At 71.7% G+C, this 15,517-nt stretch overlaps 5 protein-coding genes across 5 annotated transcripts; 2 read left to right on the top strand and 3 right to left on the bottom strand.

Moving 5' to 3' along the window:
* Positions 1-346: 346 nt before the first annotated feature.
* V1510DRAFT_410040 (uncharacterized protein) lies at positions 347-1,949 on the bottom strand. Its single transcript, XM_066932653.1, has 4 exons — positions 1,386-1,949; positions 1,137-1,350; positions 500-812; positions 347-462 (listed from the first exon to the last, which is right to left on the bottom strand). The coding sequence occupies exons 1-3, from the start codon at positions 1,671-1,673 to the stop codon at positions 727-729; spliced, it is 588 nt and encodes a 195-aa protein (XP_066791449.1). The 5' UTR covers positions 1,674-1,949; the 3' UTR covers positions 347-462; positions 500-726.
* Positions 1,950-3,903: 1,954 nt separating this feature from the next.
* Positions 3,904-4,327, bottom strand: V1510DRAFT_349176 (inhibitor of apoptosis repeat-containing protein; the record flags this gene model as incomplete). The annotated part of the gene is made up of 2 exons (XM_066930844.1): positions 3,904-4,011; positions 4,043-4,327. Coding segments are annotated over 2 exons (393 nt in total), but the record flags the coding sequence as incomplete, so codon positions are not given.
* An 800-nt stretch (positions 4,328-5,127) lies between these two features.
* On the top strand, positions 5,128-8,469 carry V1510DRAFT_388549 (rab-GTPase-TBC domain-containing protein; the record flags this gene model as incomplete). The annotated part of the gene is made up of 3 exons (XM_066931719.1): positions 5,128-7,488; positions 7,600-7,809; positions 8,191-8,469. 3 exons carry the CDS (start codon positions 5,128-5,130, stop codon positions 8,467-8,469), a joined length of 2,850 nt encoding a protein of 949 aa, XP_066791447.1.
* A 346-nt stretch (positions 8,470-8,815) lies between these two features.
* V1510DRAFT_372290 (major facilitator superfamily domain-containing protein) lies at positions 8,816-10,850 on the top strand. The gene is made up of 4 exons (XM_066931490.1): positions 8,816-8,936; positions 8,967-10,189; positions 10,224-10,448; positions 10,478-10,850. Exons 1-4 carry the CDS (start codon positions 8,876-8,878, stop codon positions 10,730-10,732), a joined length of 1,764 nt encoding a protein of 587 aa, XP_066791446.1. The 5' UTR covers positions 8,816-8,875; the 3' UTR covers positions 10,733-10,850.
* On the bottom strand, positions 10,733-15,243 carry V1510DRAFT_400760 (mono-functional DNA-alkylating methyl methanesulfonate N-term-domain-containing protein; the record flags this gene model as incomplete). Its single annotated transcript, XM_066931976.1, has 13 exons — positions 10,733-11,988; positions 12,020-12,090; positions 12,121-12,215; positions 12,245-12,379; positions 12,411-12,709; positions 12,741-12,931; positions 12,963-13,349; positions 13,380-13,624; positions 13,655-13,923; positions 13,954-14,035; positions 14,067-14,128; positions 14,159-15,065; positions 15,097-15,243. 13 exons carry the CDS (start codon positions 15,241-15,243, stop codon positions 10,733-10,735), a joined length of 4,146 nt encoding a protein of 1,381 aa, XP_066791445.1.
* Between the last annotated feature and the right edge of the window lie 274 nt (positions 15,244-15,517).

The raw sequence follows: 15,517 nt of genomic DNA, 5'->3' as shown, positions 1-15,517 counted from the left end.
GCTTGGCGCCGAGCGCGCGGCAGAGCGTGATCCAGGCGCGGGCGCTCGTGCGGCGCACGAGCTCGGCCGGCCGGCCGGTGTGCGGGTCCAGGTCGATGTCGGGCCAGGTGTGCGCCTTGCGCAGGCCCAGCAGGCCGCCGGTGGCGTTCATGTGGAGCACGGCCGCGACGACGAGGTCGCGGGCGGCAGCGCTCTTGGGCACGGGCACGCCGTGCACAGCCACGGTCTCGAGCCAGAACTCGACGAGGACGTCGCAGAGCATGGCGCGGTCGAGGCGGCGGCGCTCGCGCTCGCCGTCGACGAGCTTGGCCACGTCGATGGACTTGGCCGCGCGCGCAGCCTTGGCGCCCGCGCCCGCCTCGTTCTCTCGCAGCACGCACAGCCCGCGCCGGCCGAGGTGCCGGTGGTTGGCGTAGTATGCCGAGATCGGGTACAGGCCGCGCGCGGCGTCCGGCGAGCGCACGCCGTAGTAGTCGAGCTCCATGGCCACGCGCGCGCAAAACGTCCGCCACTTGAGCGTGGTCACGTCCGGCAGCACGTCCACTACGCAGCCGTAGTGGAACGTGCCCTCGAGTGTGCGCCAGACTGCGGGCGTGCGCAGGCCCACGGGGCCGAAGGTGCACATGCGCACAGCAAACGTCACCGCCAGCCGCCGGTCCTGGTCGGTCGCCGGCCGCCGGATCTTGTGCAGGCCCGCGGCCTGGCCCCACAGGAAGTTGCTGAGCATCATCGACAGCCCGTTCGTCGACCGGATCGTGGGCTTGAGTGGCTCAAACAGCACCGGGACGTCCGTGTCGAGCCGCGGCAGCGGCCGCGGCCGTGCCGAGCGCCCGCCGACGGTGTCGTATCCAATTGAGGGCATGTCGTCGGCTGATGACCGGGTGCCGCCATCGGTTATCTACTGGTCTACACAAGCGCGGCGGTGGCCGGGCGCCTGCCGTTGTTCTCGTTCTTGTGGTCTTTGTCCGGACGCCGGTGCGCGTTCTCGGCTAAATCCTATTCAAAACCTTGGGCCACGCGACGATCGCCAGACCGGTGCGCGGGCGCGGGGCGACGGCGGCGGCAGCTGGCGGCCGCAGCAGCGGCCGGCGCGGCCAGGCCGGCCGGGCCAGGCGGCCGCGGCCGCTACTTGCGGCTCCGGTACGCCTCGGCGATCTCCTCGAGCTTCTGGAAGTGCTGGACGCGCTTGCGGAAGTGCTTGATCTGGTCGGCGCCAACCGTGCCGGCCGTGCTGCGGTGCTCGACGGTGCCCGACATGATGCCGTCCTTCATCGTCGACGGCGTGAACTTGAAGTCCTCCGAGATGGCGTAGGCCATTGCCAGCGTGCGGAACTTGACGATGCCGATGTTCTGCTGGTCAGCCGCGAACAAAGAACCGCACGTACCTTTGAGTTCTCGAGTTTGTTTCCCAACCACTGGCGCAGGTGATCCTGCTTGATGTACTTGTTGACGATCTCGGGGTCGTTGGACATGCGGGCCTTGCCCGTGATGGACACCCACTCGCCGGTCGAGCTGTGCTGGAACGAGAGGTTCATGTGGCCGTCCTCGTCCAGGTCGACCTGCTTGCAGGTCTGCGTGTTGGTGTGGAACACAAAGTCGACGCCGTCGAGGACCTCGGCGATCGTGACTGGCCGCGCGACCAGCCAGCCCTTGAGGTTGCGGTTGGCCATCATGCCGATGCGCCGCTGGCAGACGAACGCGAGCACCTCCTCGAGGGTCTCGCGCGTGTGCGCCTCCTCGTCGGTCTCGGGCTGGTCGTACTTGGACGTGCGGCTGCTGCGCCGGTACCCGCCCGACAGCAGGCCCTTCTTCTTCTTCTTGGGGTTGGTTGCGGCCAGCGTCAGCGGCTCCTCGCCCTCGGGCGCCGAGATCGTCAGCTTGGGCAGGCTGGACTCGGTCAGCTCGAGGAACGCGTCGTCGCCGTCGTCGTCCTCGTCGTCCTCGTCGTCCTCGACGGCCTCGTCCGCGCGCGCGTTCTCGCCCTCGGCCGGCGGGGACTCGGTCGCCCGCGACCGCGACCGCGACCGCATCCGCTCGAACGGCGAGCGCGCGCGCGCGCCGGCGACGTCTTCCTCGCGTCCGCGCTCGTCGCGGCCAAAGATCCCGGACCACCGCGCCTTGCGCTCGCTCTTGGGCACCACCAGGTCCGTCATTGTTTGTGCGGTCGGGGCGGCGCGGAAAACGTTTTATATGCCACGCCCGGTCACGATCCGGTCCGAGCTAACCCTAAATGGCTGCGCCGCGTCTGCCTCGCGGCGCTTGGCCGGTCTTTGCCCAGCCTTGGTCGCTTGGGACCCTGGGCGGCTATTAATAACTGTCCCCGCGCGGGCTGCGCGGACGCGCGCGCGGCGGCTGCGGCCGTGCGCGGCGGCTGACGCCGTTGCGCGACCCGGTGCGCTGGATCACCGGTCCCCCGACGGGAGGCTACGCTCGACCGGGCGGCCTGGCACACGCTAGCGCGCGCGTCTGCGGGCAGGCGCAACGGTGCATGAAGTCGCGTTAGCGCGCCGATCAGGGCTAGCTCAGGTATCCATGACGTATATTGTACACTGCGTCCACGAGACTGTTGCGTGTCCGGTCGCATCGTAGGGTGGCGGCGGAGTCGGGACGGGGGCGAGGGGGGCGCGACGGGCGAGGACGGGCGCGGACGGGCGAGGACGGGCGCGGACGGCCGGCCGGACGGCGCGCCGCGTGCCGCCGCAGCGCCGCAGACCGTGCGGCTCACGGACGCCGCACACTGTGCGGCTGACGCGCCGCAGCCCGTGCGGCTCATCGCCGCACGCCGTGCGGCTGCCGCGCCTAGCATCCCCGCACCGCGTCCGACGCGCGCTGCATCTCCCGCTCCAGCTTGCGCACCAGCCCGTCGCACTTCTCCAGCAGCATCGCCTCTGCCCGCGCCGCGCTCTCGTAGATCCACTCCTGGACGGTCTTGTCCATGTCGTCGCGCGTCGGTGACGGCAGGCTCAGGCCGGCCTTCTGCGGCGTGCCCAGAAACAGCCGGCGCACCAAGCCAGACCGCGGGGTGGCCGGGTCCGGGCCGAACGCCCGGCGAGTCGGCGACGCCGGCGACCGCGGCGACCGCGGCGACCGGCCCAGCCGCACCGGCGACCGCGAGAGCCCGGTGGCGCCCGTCGGCGTCGGCACGTCCGCCGGCTCGACCGCGTCCTCAAACACCGACGCCGTGGACGACTTGTGGCTGGCCCCAGACGGCACACGCACCGACAGGTCTGGGCTCGGCTGCATGCTGGCGTCCGAGTCGGACTCGGGCCGCGGCGTCGCCGGCTGCTCGGCCCTTGGCGAAGCCGGCGCCGACAGCGCCGGCGACAGCGCCGTGGACTCGTTCGCGGTCGTGTACGGCGACGAGGGCACGAGCTGGCGCAGACGCGACTCGAGGGTCTCGGGCTTGACGCCCGCGACCGTCCGCGGCTCGGCCGGCGGGTCCGCTGGCGGGTCCGCTGGCGGCGCCGGCGCTGGCGGCGCCTCCGGCGACGCCTCCTTCGCCGGCGCCGCGCGTTTCGGCGTCGCCTCGGCGTCGGCCCCCGGCCCGGCCGGCGCCGCCGGCAGCACCACCGACGTCTCCTCCTCGGTCTCGACAATCGAGTCGCCCAGGATCACGCTCGACGAGTCCTTGGCGGCTATGCGCGCGGACGCGCGGCGGCTCGCCCGGCGCGGCGGCTCGTCGTCGTCCGTCCCGGCCGAGAACCGCTTGCTGTTGCGGGTGTTGCGGCGCTTCGGCCGCGGCGCCCCGTCGTCCGCGCTGTCGTCCTCGCCCTCGACCGAGACCGCGCTCGTGCGCTTGCTGCCGGTCGCCGGCTGCGTGCTCTTGCGCTTGCCGCGCTTGGCGGCCGGCGCCTCGTGCGTGAAGAAAAAGCACTCCGGGCTCCGCTTCTGGTGCTCGTCCGTCGGGCTGTCCTTCGGCTCCCAGCCGTCAAGCACCAGGCCGCAGTAGCGGCAGGCCGCCAGGTCGTCGCCGGCCCGGCTCGGGCTGTAGAAGAAGCCGGCGTGGGCGAGCTGGCGTCAGCCGCGCCGCGCGCGCACTCACCGCCTCGCTGGTCGGCACCCAGCCGCGCTTGCCGTCGTGCGGCCACCACGTGCCGAAGGTCTCGAGCCGGTACCGCGCGATCTCGTCCGACGACGGGTCGAGCCCGTACAGCACGTCCTTGGGCGCGTGCAGCACCGCCCACGCGCACTCCGGCGAGTGCCGGTAGTGCTCCTCGTTCGGGTCGTCGCCGGCCTCCCAGCCGTCGAGCGACTTGTGGCACATGAAGCACACGACGTTGTCCGGCGAGCGCGCCACCGGCTTGAAGATGAAGCCGGCGCGGGCGAGCTGGCGTCAGCGGCGCGCGCAGCAAACTTACGTGCGTGGCCGACGGCTTCGTGTGCGGCCAGGCCGCGCCGCCCGCGCCGGCCTTGGCGCGCTTGGTGAACTTGCCGCCGGCGGCGCGGGCCGCGCGGAACGTGGCGATGCGGTCGTCGAAGGCCTTGAGCGTCTTTGCGGGCGGCATTGTTGACGGCAACGGTGCGCGGGACGGGGTTTTGACGCGGCGGCGTTGCCCCGGCAACGGTTGCCCCGGCAACGCCCGCGGCGCTCCTGCGCCCCTGCCGCAGGCCCCTGCCGCAGGATCAAGGGCCACGTGCGTTGCCCCGGCAACCGTGCGCAGCCGCCCCCTTGCCGCGCGCGCGCCAGGCACGCCGCGTGGCGCGCCCGCTCCGGCTAGCGCGTCACCTGACACGCAGGGCTAGGGCGCCCCTACGCGTTGCTCAAACGCGTTGCATATCTGTCGCAGCCCACGCCCGCTCCGGCTAGCGCTGGGCAATTAGCCATTAGACTACCCTTTTGTTTTCGTCGCGTCGCCGCTGCGGTCTTCACCACGGCACCGACCGCTCTGCCCTCCCGCCTGGAAGCCAGGCTGCGCTCCAGACACCGCCCTGGCACGTTTGGCCGATCGCGCGCACACGGCCGCCCCCGCCGCACCCGCCCGACCCGCGGACGAGACCGTCTGGGGAGCCCGGCACCGCCCGACCCTCGACACCAGCACGGCGCGCCGCACGGCCGCCGATGCCCGCCCGGGCCGCTCCACCGCCGCAGACACGGCCGTCCGCGTGGACGGGCCGCCGCCCGCGAGCATGAGCCGCCGGGGCTACGACACGGCGTCGCTGGTCTCGATCAGCCTGTCGGACGACGGCCGGCCGGCCAGCCGAGGCATCTCGTCGCTGTACACGCGCGCGGAGAAGTCGCCGGAGCGGCTGGCGCCGGGCGTGCTGACCGAGAGCGATGCCGGGAACCGCACGCCGACGGTGGCGCCGACGGCAATTGGCTGCGACGAGCTCTGCGCGGACGACTTTGAGCTGGATGGCCGCGACGGCGGCGAGGACGAGACCGAGAACGAGACCGAGAACGAGACCGAGGAAGGAGCCGATAGCGGGGCCGGCAGCGGCGACGAGGCCGCCGGCGCCAGCGACGACGAGGCCGCCGGCGGGGCCAGCGGCGGGCCCGGCCCGGCCGGCGCCGCGCCGCGCCGATCCGACGACGCCAACGCCACCCTGCGCCGGCTCGGCACGCCCGAGATCGACGCCGACGACGTCGACGCGCTCGACTGGGCCGGCCTCGAGCGCAACGAGTGCGAGGAGTCCAAGGACTCGACCGGCGACGAGACCACGTCGTTTCTCCTGGCCCGGCTGCAGCGCGAGAACTCGCGCCTCGAAAAGGACCCCAAGGCGCTGTCGTCGATCTCCAGCGGCGCGTCGATGCTGTCGTTCAACTCGGCCTCGTCCGCGTCGTCGGTGTCGCTGGCGCCGGGCCACAAGCGCGTGGTCTCGGTGGACCAGCTGCGGCGGTTCGTCGACGAGGAGTCGATCCTGCGCGTCTCGCTCGTGCCCGACCCGCCGCCGCTCACGGACCTCGAGTTCTGGACGGCGCTCGTGGCCGACTACTCACGCACGGCCGCCAAGCTGCCGTTCCTGCTGTCCAAGAAGATCAAGCTGGGGGTGCCGCCGCCGCTGCGCGGGCTGGTCTGGCAGAGCATGGCCGACGCCAGCGACGCCACGCTGCGGTCGCTGTACACGGCGCTGTCGACCGAGGCGTCGCCGTACGACAAGGTGATTGGCCGGGACCTGCCGCGCACGTTTCCGGGCGTGGACATGTTCCGCGAGGTGGGCGGCGAGGGCCAGCAGATGCTCGGCAAGGTCCTGCGCGCGTTCAGCCTGTACGACATGCAGGTGGGCTACTGCCAGGGCCTGGCGTTCATCGTGGGGCCGCTGCTGATGCACATGGGCGAGCCCGAGGCGTTCTGCGTGCTGGTGCGGCTCATGGAGGAGTACGACCTGCGCACCATGTTCACGGCCGACATGGCCGGCCTGCACCTGCGCATGTTCCAGTTCTCGCACCTGCTCGAGCAGTTTGTGCCGGCGGTGGCCGCGCACCTGGGCGCGTTCGGCATCCAGTCGATCTACGCGAGCCAGTGGTTCCTGTCGTTTTTCGCCGTGACCTGCCCGCTGGGCATCCTGCTGCGCATCTACGACGTGATCTTCGCCGAGGGCGCGGTCGAGACGCTGCTGCGCGTGGCGATCGCCGTCATGAAGGCCAACGAGGCGCGCATCCTCGGCCTGGCCGAGGAGGACGAGATCCTGCGGCTGCTGCTGAGCCGCGCGCTGTGGGACGTCTACCAGGAGAACGCGGACCCGCTGATTGCCGAGACCATGTCGCTGACGTCGGTGGCCACGCGCGGCGCGCTCGAGGCGCTCGAGCGCCGGTACCAGGCGCAGCAGCTGGCGGCGGCCGTGCCGGACCACGCGGCGGCCAAGCCGGGCGCGCACGTCGTCCAGCCGTCCGAGCTGCAGGCCGTGGCCTCGCGGTTCATCGGCCGCATCTGGGCGTCGTCGGCCGCGGCGGCCGCGCCGGCCCGCCCGCGCGTGCTGCACCGGTCGTCGTCCAAGCTGTCGCTGACGTCCACGGTGAACTCGGCCGACGCCGACGACCGGCTGGACGCGGCCGCGCTCTCGCGCAAGCAGGCCGCGGACCTGCACGGCCAGATCGAGGACCTGGTGCTGGCGCTGAGCACGCTGCAGAAGCAGTACGCCGAGGCCGTCGAGGAGCTCGAGGCCGAGAAGAACGCGCGCGAGGAGGACCGCAACACGTTCGAGCGCTTTTTCGACAAGGTCATCCACGACCAAAACAGCTCGCTCGAGCCGGCGCTGCGCGTCGAGGGCGCGGACATCCGCGACAAGTTCCAGCGGGACTCGGCGACGACGCAGCGGCTGCTGACGTTCAAGGACCTGGTGCGCCAGCTCGAGTTTGCGCGCGCGGAGAACGACGCGGAGCGCGAGCAGAACCGGCTCCTGCGCCGCGAGCTGGACCACCAGACGGCCGAGGCCGCGGGCGTGCGCGCGCAGCTGTCCGAGATGCGCACGCGGTACCAGGAGTCGCAGCGCGAGTGCACGCGCATCGAACGGACGCTGAACGAGGTGCGGACACGGCAGCAGCCGGAGGTTGTGGTGCAGCCGCCGACGCCGGTGCTGCCGGCGCTGCCGGCGATGGTGTTCCCGCCGCGCAAGCCGCAGCCGAGGCTGCAGGTGCCGCGGGTGGACGAGCCGGCCGAGGAGGACGAGTTCTCGCCGCAGGACTACGACTACGTGGACTCGCCGTCGAGCGAGAAGCCCGAGCCACAGTTTGTGGCGCCGGTGCCGGTGCGGCGGCGGACGCACATGCGCGTCACGTCGAGCTCGTTCAACCGGCGGTCGTCGTCGCTGTACGTGAACACGGCCGAGCTGTTTCCGAACGGGATCCCGGAGCTGCCGGCCGAGCTGGCCGTGAACGCGGTGGCGGCGGCGGCGGCGGCGGCGGCGGTGCCTGATACTCAGGGGGCGACGCAGGGGCGCGCTGTTCAGGGGGCGATCCACGCGCCCGGGAATGCGTGTGTGACCGAGACGTCAGTGCGCGTGACCGGCGCCGAGGGGCCGGGACCTGTGACTGAGGCGGTGCCTGCGGCGGTGCCCGCGGCGGTGCCCGCGGCGGTGCCTGCGCCGCCTGCGCCCCCCGCACAGCCACCCGTCCCCCGGGCCGCCCGTCCCCCGGACTTCCCCCCCGGCCTCGCCAGCCCCAGCGAGGTCCTCGACAACCCCCTCCCCGCCGTCACGTCGCAGCCGCCGCCCGCCGTCGCGCAGCCCCGCCCGCGCTCGCTCGACAAGCAGATGTCCACGCCCGACTTTGGCGCCATCGGCCGCGCCCGCTCCGGCACCATCGACTGCGACTCGTGCGAGGCGCTCCGCATCGAGCTGGCCTGCGCCAAGGCCAGCGAGGCCATGGTCACCGAAGAGGTCGAGTACGTCCGGCGGCAGCTCGACCACGCCCGCAAGGAGCTCGGGCAGACGCCCCGGGCCGGGCCGCCCAGCGCACGAAAGGGCGAGCCCGTGACCAGCCCGACGTCGGCCGGGTGGTCGAAAATTGGAAAGTTTGGATGGAGTCGATAGTCATTGCATTTCTCTGTGAGCCGGCCTGTTGGCTGCGTATGACGACACCGTGCGCTGTTCGGGCCCGTGCTGTCTCACCCTGCCCGTAGCGCTCGGCGGCCGCCCCGCCGGGCCGCGCGCGCCCGCCGTAGCGCGCCGGCCACGCGCCGCGCGCGGTGACGTCGGCCGTCAGGCGGCGGCGCCGTCGCCGGCGCCGCCGCGCTGGGCCCGCACAACGGCCGCCGCGCGGCTGGGACGTTGCTGCACGTCGCCGCGCTACTGCACGGCTGCATAAGCGGCTGTTTACTTATGGCGTCACTACATTTATCTCCCGATTAGATTTTCTTCCGACCGCACAGCGGCTGCACATAAATCCGGTCTTTGTCGCCAGATCGCAGATGCGCCCGTCCAATTGAGCTCCGCAACCATGGGCCGCTTCGCGCTTGGCATCAAGCAGCCCCTCGTCGGCGACGACGACGAGGTCGTCGGTAAGTCCGCCGTCCGCGCCGCTGACCCAGGCACCGTCACGATGCTCGTCTCCGAGGACACCAACGCGGTCTCGGACTACGTCAACGAGCACTCGCCGCAGGCCATGCGCACCAAGAAGACCAAGACCGGCATCGTGCTCCACCCGCAGCCGCACGACGACCCCAACGACCCCCTCAACTGGCCGCGCTGGCGCCGCGACACGGCCCTCGCCGTCATCGGCTTCCACTGCTTCATCGGCGGCGGCCAGACGCCGATCCTGGCCTCGGGCTTCAAGTCCATGGCCACCGAGTTCGACGTGACGCTCAGCAAGCTGGCGTACCTCGTCGGCGGCTTCATGCTCGCCCTCGGCGTGGGCTCGGTCGTGTCGGCGCCGGTCGCCATCCTCTACGGCAAGCGGTTCACGTACCTCGCCGGCGTCGTCGTGCTCTTCGTGGGCTCGATCTGGGCCGGCCTCTCGCACAGCTACGCGTCGCTGCTGGGCGCGCGCGTGCTGTCCGGCCTCGGCGTGTCGCCGTGCGAGTCGCTGCCGAGCGCCACCATCGCCGAGATCTACTTCCTGCACGAGCGCGCGTACCGGGTCGGCATCTACACGCTGCTGCTGCTCGGCGGCAAGAACATCCTGCCGCTGGTCTCGGGCTTTGTCATCAGCGACCTTGGCTGGAACTGGGTCTTTTGGCTGCTGGCCATCGTCGTCGGCCTCAACTTTGTGCTCGTCTTCCTGTTCGTGCCCGAGACGTTCTGGGACCGCAGCCCGGTGCCGCACGACCGCCGGAGCCAGAAGGAGACCGAGAGCGCGCGCGAGGCGTTCTCGCGCTCGGGCCGGTCGCGCTCGAGCCTGAGCGTGACGCTCCACGTGCGCGCGCCGCCGCCCGACGCCGAGAAGGACCCGCCGCTGTCGGTCTCGGACCACAGCTCGCCCACGGTCGCCGCCGCCGGCCGCCACGCGCACTTCGGCCCCGACGCCGACAAGGCCGAGCCGGCCAAGCGCACCTTCGTCCAGGAGCTGCGCGTCTTCAGCGGCCGCCACACGCGCGACCCGTTCTGGAAGGTCGCCTGCCGCCCGTTCGTGCTCTTCCTCTACCCGGCCGTGCTCTTCGCGACCGTGCTCTACTCCATGAGCGTCGTCTGGCTGATTGTCATGTCCGAGTCGCTGTCCGAGATCTTCGAGAACGACCACTACCGCATGAGCGCCACCTCCGTCGGCCTGCTCTACGTCAGCCCGTTCGTCGGCGGCATCCTCGGCACCGCCGCGGTAAGTGTGTGTGCTGCTCGGCTGACCGACCCAGGCCGGCCGCGTGTCGGACGTGATTGTGCGGTACCTGATCCGGCGCAACAACGGCACGTACGAGCCCGAGTTCCGCCTGGTCATGGTCCTCTTCGTCGCGCTCTCGGTCACCATCGGCCTCATGGGCTTCGGCTGGTCCGCGTACGAGGAGGACGCGTGGATCGTGCCCACCGTGTTCTTCGGCGTCATCAGCTTTGGCTGCTGCCTGGGCAGCACGACCGCCATCGTAAGTTGTGCCGCTGCCGCGCTGACCAGACCTTTGCCGTGGACTCGTACCGCATGTACGCCGGCGAGGCGCTGGTGACCATCAACTTCTCCAAGAACGTGCTCGGCTTTGTGTTCTCGCTCTTCACCAACTCGTTCCTGGACCGCGCGGGCTACCGCACGACGTTCCTGACCTTCGGCGGCATCCAGCTCGCCATCTGCCTGTTTGCCGTGCCGCTGTACGTGTACGGCAAGTGCCTGCGCCACTGGACCGAGCGCAAGCAGTTCATGTACTACCTGGCCTAATCAAAGCACGATCGTGTGCACGTACTGGTGGACAAGCGCGGCGAGCTCGCGGTCGTCGGCGACGAGCGCGCGCACGGCCGCGGCGTCCGCGGCGTCCGCGCTGCCGGCGAGCTCGGGCACTTCCCGGCAGCACTCGACGATGAGTTTGTAGAGCTTGAGCAGCTCGCCGTCGACGACGCCGGTGGCCGGGGCCGGCGCCGGCTCGCCGAAGGCGAGGCTGACGCCGCCGGCCAGGTCGACCGTGCCGGTTTCGTCCGGCGGTCCGTTGCCGAGCTCGACCCGGCCGTCGTAGAACATGGCCAGCTCGAGCGGCACGCGCCCGCCGGCCCACTCGGCGCTGCTGACGAGGTAGCACTCGAGCGCGGTCCGCAGCAGCTGCTGCGCGCGCGCCAGCCGGTCGTACTCGTCGCGGCCGACCAGGTTGAGCCCGTAGACCATGCCGTCGAGCCCGGTCCCGATCACCGAGTTGTCCGGGTCAAAGTCGTCGACCGCGCCGTCGCGGCCGCCGTCGCGGCCGCCCTCGGCCGGCGCGTCGTCCGCCGGCAGCCGCACCTCGTCCGCCGGCGCCGGCCGCCGCCGCGGCATCCACGCCGGCCGGAACCGGCCCGTCCGCAGCCGCGACAGCGCCGTCTGCAGCGTGCCGGCGATCGTCGGGCTCAGCGGGCCGACGAACGTGGCCGCGTCGGCGTCGGCGTCGGCGCCGCCGACGCGCTGCGGCCGCTCCCAGCGCGTGGCGAACCCGAGCAGCGTCCGCTGCTTGTCGCACGCCAGCACAAAGCCGTCCCGGCAGATGTGGTGGTGGATCATGTTGCGCGCGACCAGGTCGCTCTCGACCACGGCCAGCCGGCCGCCCGCAAACGCCAGCACGTGCACCGAGTTGTTGAGCGTCGACACGACCACAAACTCGTCCCGCACCGACATGGCCACCACCGGGCTGCCGAGCTCGAGCTCGGCCTCGACCCTGGGCCCCTCGCTCGTCTGCAGCGGCTTGACCACGACCGCGGTCCCGGTCGAGAACAGCACGGCCTGGTCGACGAACTGGCAGACCGCGTAGGCCGGCCGGTCAAAGTCCCAGCCGACGAGCTTCTTGATCTCGATCTGGCGCGCCAGCGGCGCCGACGACCGCCGCCGCGCCGCCGACACCGTGTTGGTGAGCCGCAGGATCATGCCCCGGCCGGCGCGCGCGCCGCCGCGCGTCACCGCCATCGCCACGGCCAGGTACCGGTAGATCTTGTCGCCGACGACGATCTCGTATTCTGCCGTCAGCGCGCCCGGCGCCCAGCGTACCGCACATGCCGTTGACCGTGTCGCCGGCGCCAAAGAGGTTGTCGGGCCAGACGGCGGCCACGGCCAGTTTGCTGCGTCAGCGCGCCCGGCGACCCACTCACTCGATCGGGTCCACAAACGCCAGCGCGCGCTCGCGGCTGACGACCGCGACCGCAAACGCCTGGACGTGGTCGATGTACAGCAGCCGGCGCGGCGTCTGCGTCAGCGCGCTCGCCGCGGACGTACCTCGCCGATGCGGATCTGCGACAGCACCTCGCCGGGCGCCCGGCCCAGCTGGACCAGGTTCAGGTGGTTGCCGATCATGCAGAACACGAGCTGCTCGTCGTGCAGGTCCAGGCAGCACCCGGACATGACCTGTTTCTGCGGTCAGCGGCGCCGCGCGCCCACGTACGTCCGCAAAGTCGTCCACGAGGACCTCGTTGATGGTCACCGTGTGCGCGCCGTTGTACACGACGGCCACGCGCCAGAACCGGTGCGAGTACACGAGGTACTCGTGGTCGATGTTGGTGTACTGCACGCGCAGCGGCAGCCGGTCGACGCGGAACAGCGACGGCGCGGCCACGGCCGGGCCGTCCGCGGCGAACGTGCCCACGACGAGGCCGCCGCTGCGCAGCCCGAGCAGCACGTACTCGGCCGGGCCGCCGTGGAACGCGATCGACTCGACCACGTCCGCCGGCGGGAGCGCGTCCACTGTGGTCAGCGCTGGAGCCGGCGTGCGTACCTCGCAGCTCGGCCAGCTGCGGCAGAATGCCGTCGCGCGTGATCCGGCCGGCGTAGAGCCGGTGGTCGTTCGTTGCCGCCAGCAGAAAGATGCCGGCGCGGCTGCTGGCGATCTTGAGCGCCGTCAGCGCGAACGTCGGCTCGTACGGCCGGCCGCCCCAGACAAGGTCGGCGTAGGCCCAGTGGCGGTTGCTGGCGTCAGCGGCGCCGCGCGCGCACTCACGTTCCGTCGGCCAGCGCGACCAGCGCCAGCTTCTCGCCGCCGGGGCCGGCCATGGCCATGACGAGGATGCCGTGCTGGCGGTCGACGTCGGCCAGCGTGATGGCCGTGCCCGGCTCCTCGTAGCGGTCCGACGGCGCGGCCGCGCCCAGGTTGGACACGACCGTCGCGCGCGTGGTCACCTGCAGGATGTGGCCCTCGCCGAGGTTGGTCAGCAGCAGCGTCGGCGCGTCGCTGTCGAGCATGCCCGCGGTCGAGACGTCCACCAGCTTGAGCTGGGCCGTGTCGGACTGGTCGACCGTGTACACGGCAGACTTCCAGGGGTAGCTGACGACGATGTACGACCGCAGGTCCGGCACGGTCTGGGTGACGGCAAACGTGGCGATCGAGCTGGGTCAGCGCGCGCGCGCACACACGTACCCCCGCAGCTTGGGGCCCTTCATGACGAGCTCGGCCTCGATGCCCTGGCGGACGTGCGTGAGCGCGCCCGACGCGCGGAACCCGGAGCACACAAACATGCGGCCCTCGGCCGTGTCGGGCGTGTTGAGCACCTCGCAGTCGGCCAGCGGGCCGACGCCGGCAAAGTCGTACCAGCACTCTGCCGCGTAGCCTGGCCAGCCCGGCCGCGCCGCAGCCAGCCCGGCGAGCGCGTCGTCGATGGCGACCTGCATCAGCGCCGCCGCCGCCGCACTTACCAGGTAGACGCCGCCGCCGCGGGCCTCGCCGCCGGCGAGCACGACGTCCGTGCCGTCGCCCTCGCGCACGCAGAACCCGGCGCCGACGTCCGAGTCCAGCCGGGTGTAGAGCACGAGCTCGGTCCGGCCGTCGCCGACGACCAGCACGTACACGGCGCCGCTGTCGAACGCCACGTAGACGTAGTCGCGCACGGCCGCGCCCAGCGCGGCCAGGCGGCCGCGCGCGCGCGGCCGAAACACCTGCGTCGGCAGCGCGCCGGCCGCGAGCACTGCGTCAGCACGCTCCTGCAACCACCCACCCTCGGCCGGGTACGCGATCTCGGGCACGTTCTGCGAGACCGAGATGATGTCCGTCGCCAGCACGTAGTGCGCCGCGGTTTCCTGGCGTCAGCGCGCGCCGGGCCGCACGTACCGCAAAGTACACGATCGCGTTGCCGTGGGCGACCGGCACCGACAGCAGCGGCAGCGTCAGGCCTGTGGTCAGCGCGCCCGTCGCCGACGTACCCGACGAGATCTTGGCCGTGCAGTACTGCTTGAGCCGGGCCAGCGGCGTGTCCACAAACCACAGGTACATGTTGAACTTGGCGCTGCCGTAGTCGTCCACGTAGAAGACGGCAATCAGCGCGCAGTTGCGCCCGTCGTCGTCGAGCTCGAGGAACCGCGCGTCGAGCACGACGCCGTCGACCTCGAGCTCACGCATCTCGGAGAAGTACGCCTGGTGGGCGTCGGTGCGGCCGAGCGCCACGACCTTGACGCAGCTCTGGTGCGCCGGGATCAGCAGCGCGTTTGCCCGGCTGTCGATGTCGATGCTGCGTCCGCACGTCTGCAGCCGCGGGCCGATTGCCCGCCGCGGCGCCGACAGGGGCACCGCCGCAAACACCGAGAACGCGGCCTCGTTCAGGTCCGTGCTCGTGGTGGAGAACGCGACCACCCGCTCGGGGCTCTGCCGGGCAAACAGCTGCTCGAACGTGGCCAGCAGCAGGAAGCCCTGGTCCGTGACCAGCGCCAGCACGTCGGCGCCCTCGGTTCGCCGGTGCACGTTGAGCTTCTCGTGGGCGGCCGAGTACGCCGAGGCGGACGACCCGTCCGACTCGGCCGTCGCCGACCGCCGCCGCTCGCCGGCCGGGCTCTCGCGCCCGTCCCGGAACGCCTCGGCGATCTGGGCAAGCGTCGCTCGCGACGACGCCACAGGCACGCTGGCCGCCCGCGCCGCCGGCCGCCGCAGCTCCTCCGGCGGGATCACGGCCGCGGCCCGCACCCGCCCGTGCAGTCGTGTCCGCTTGACCAGCGAAAACTGGTAGAGCTCGTCCGGCCGGCCGTCCGAGCCAGACGAGCTGCCGTCGTCCACGTCCATGAAGTCGTCGGCCACGTCCGACTCGGCCGTCAACGTATACAGCTCGATCGCACTTTCCTGCGGTCAGCGCAGCGCCGCGCGCACCCACCTTGACTACCACGATGTCCTCGACGTCCCGCGACCGCAGCCGGCACGGCAGGATCTGCACGATCTTGCGTGCGTCCACCAGGACCTCGGCCGTGACGCCGTAGCCGGCCGCGCCTGTGCCGACGGGCTCGTCAGCGTCGCTGTCCATGGTCGCTGCGCGTCCGGAGCACGTCTGGGGGGCCTCTGTGGCCGTCCCGTCCCGCGCACGCTGCGCACTGAGCGATTGCGTGCGTTCGTCTGGGTCTGGCCGCTCCGACAGTGCAGCTGTTCGTGCGGTTCCTGGCCGGGCTGGTGTCGTTCGTGCGCGGCCGTCTGCGTCTGGGCACGCCTGATCCACGCCGCGATCTGTCGCCCGCCGCTCTTTGCGTCGCGTCGCTCTGGCGCAGTAGGCCGTCGCTGTCTGGCAGCACGCGTGGGGAACG

This window comes from Dipodascopsis tothii (assembly GCF_038497935.1).
Source record: "Dipodascopsis tothii strain CBS 759.85 unplaced genomic scaffold V1510scaffold_2, whole genome shotgun sequence".
Taxonomy (NCBI): Eukaryota; Fungi; Ascomycota; class Lipomycetes; order Lipomycetales; family Lipomycetaceae; genus Neoaidaea; species Neoaidaea tothii.
Note: the sequence above shows the minus strand (reverse complement) of the source record. Positions and strands in the feature narration are given on the sequence as shown.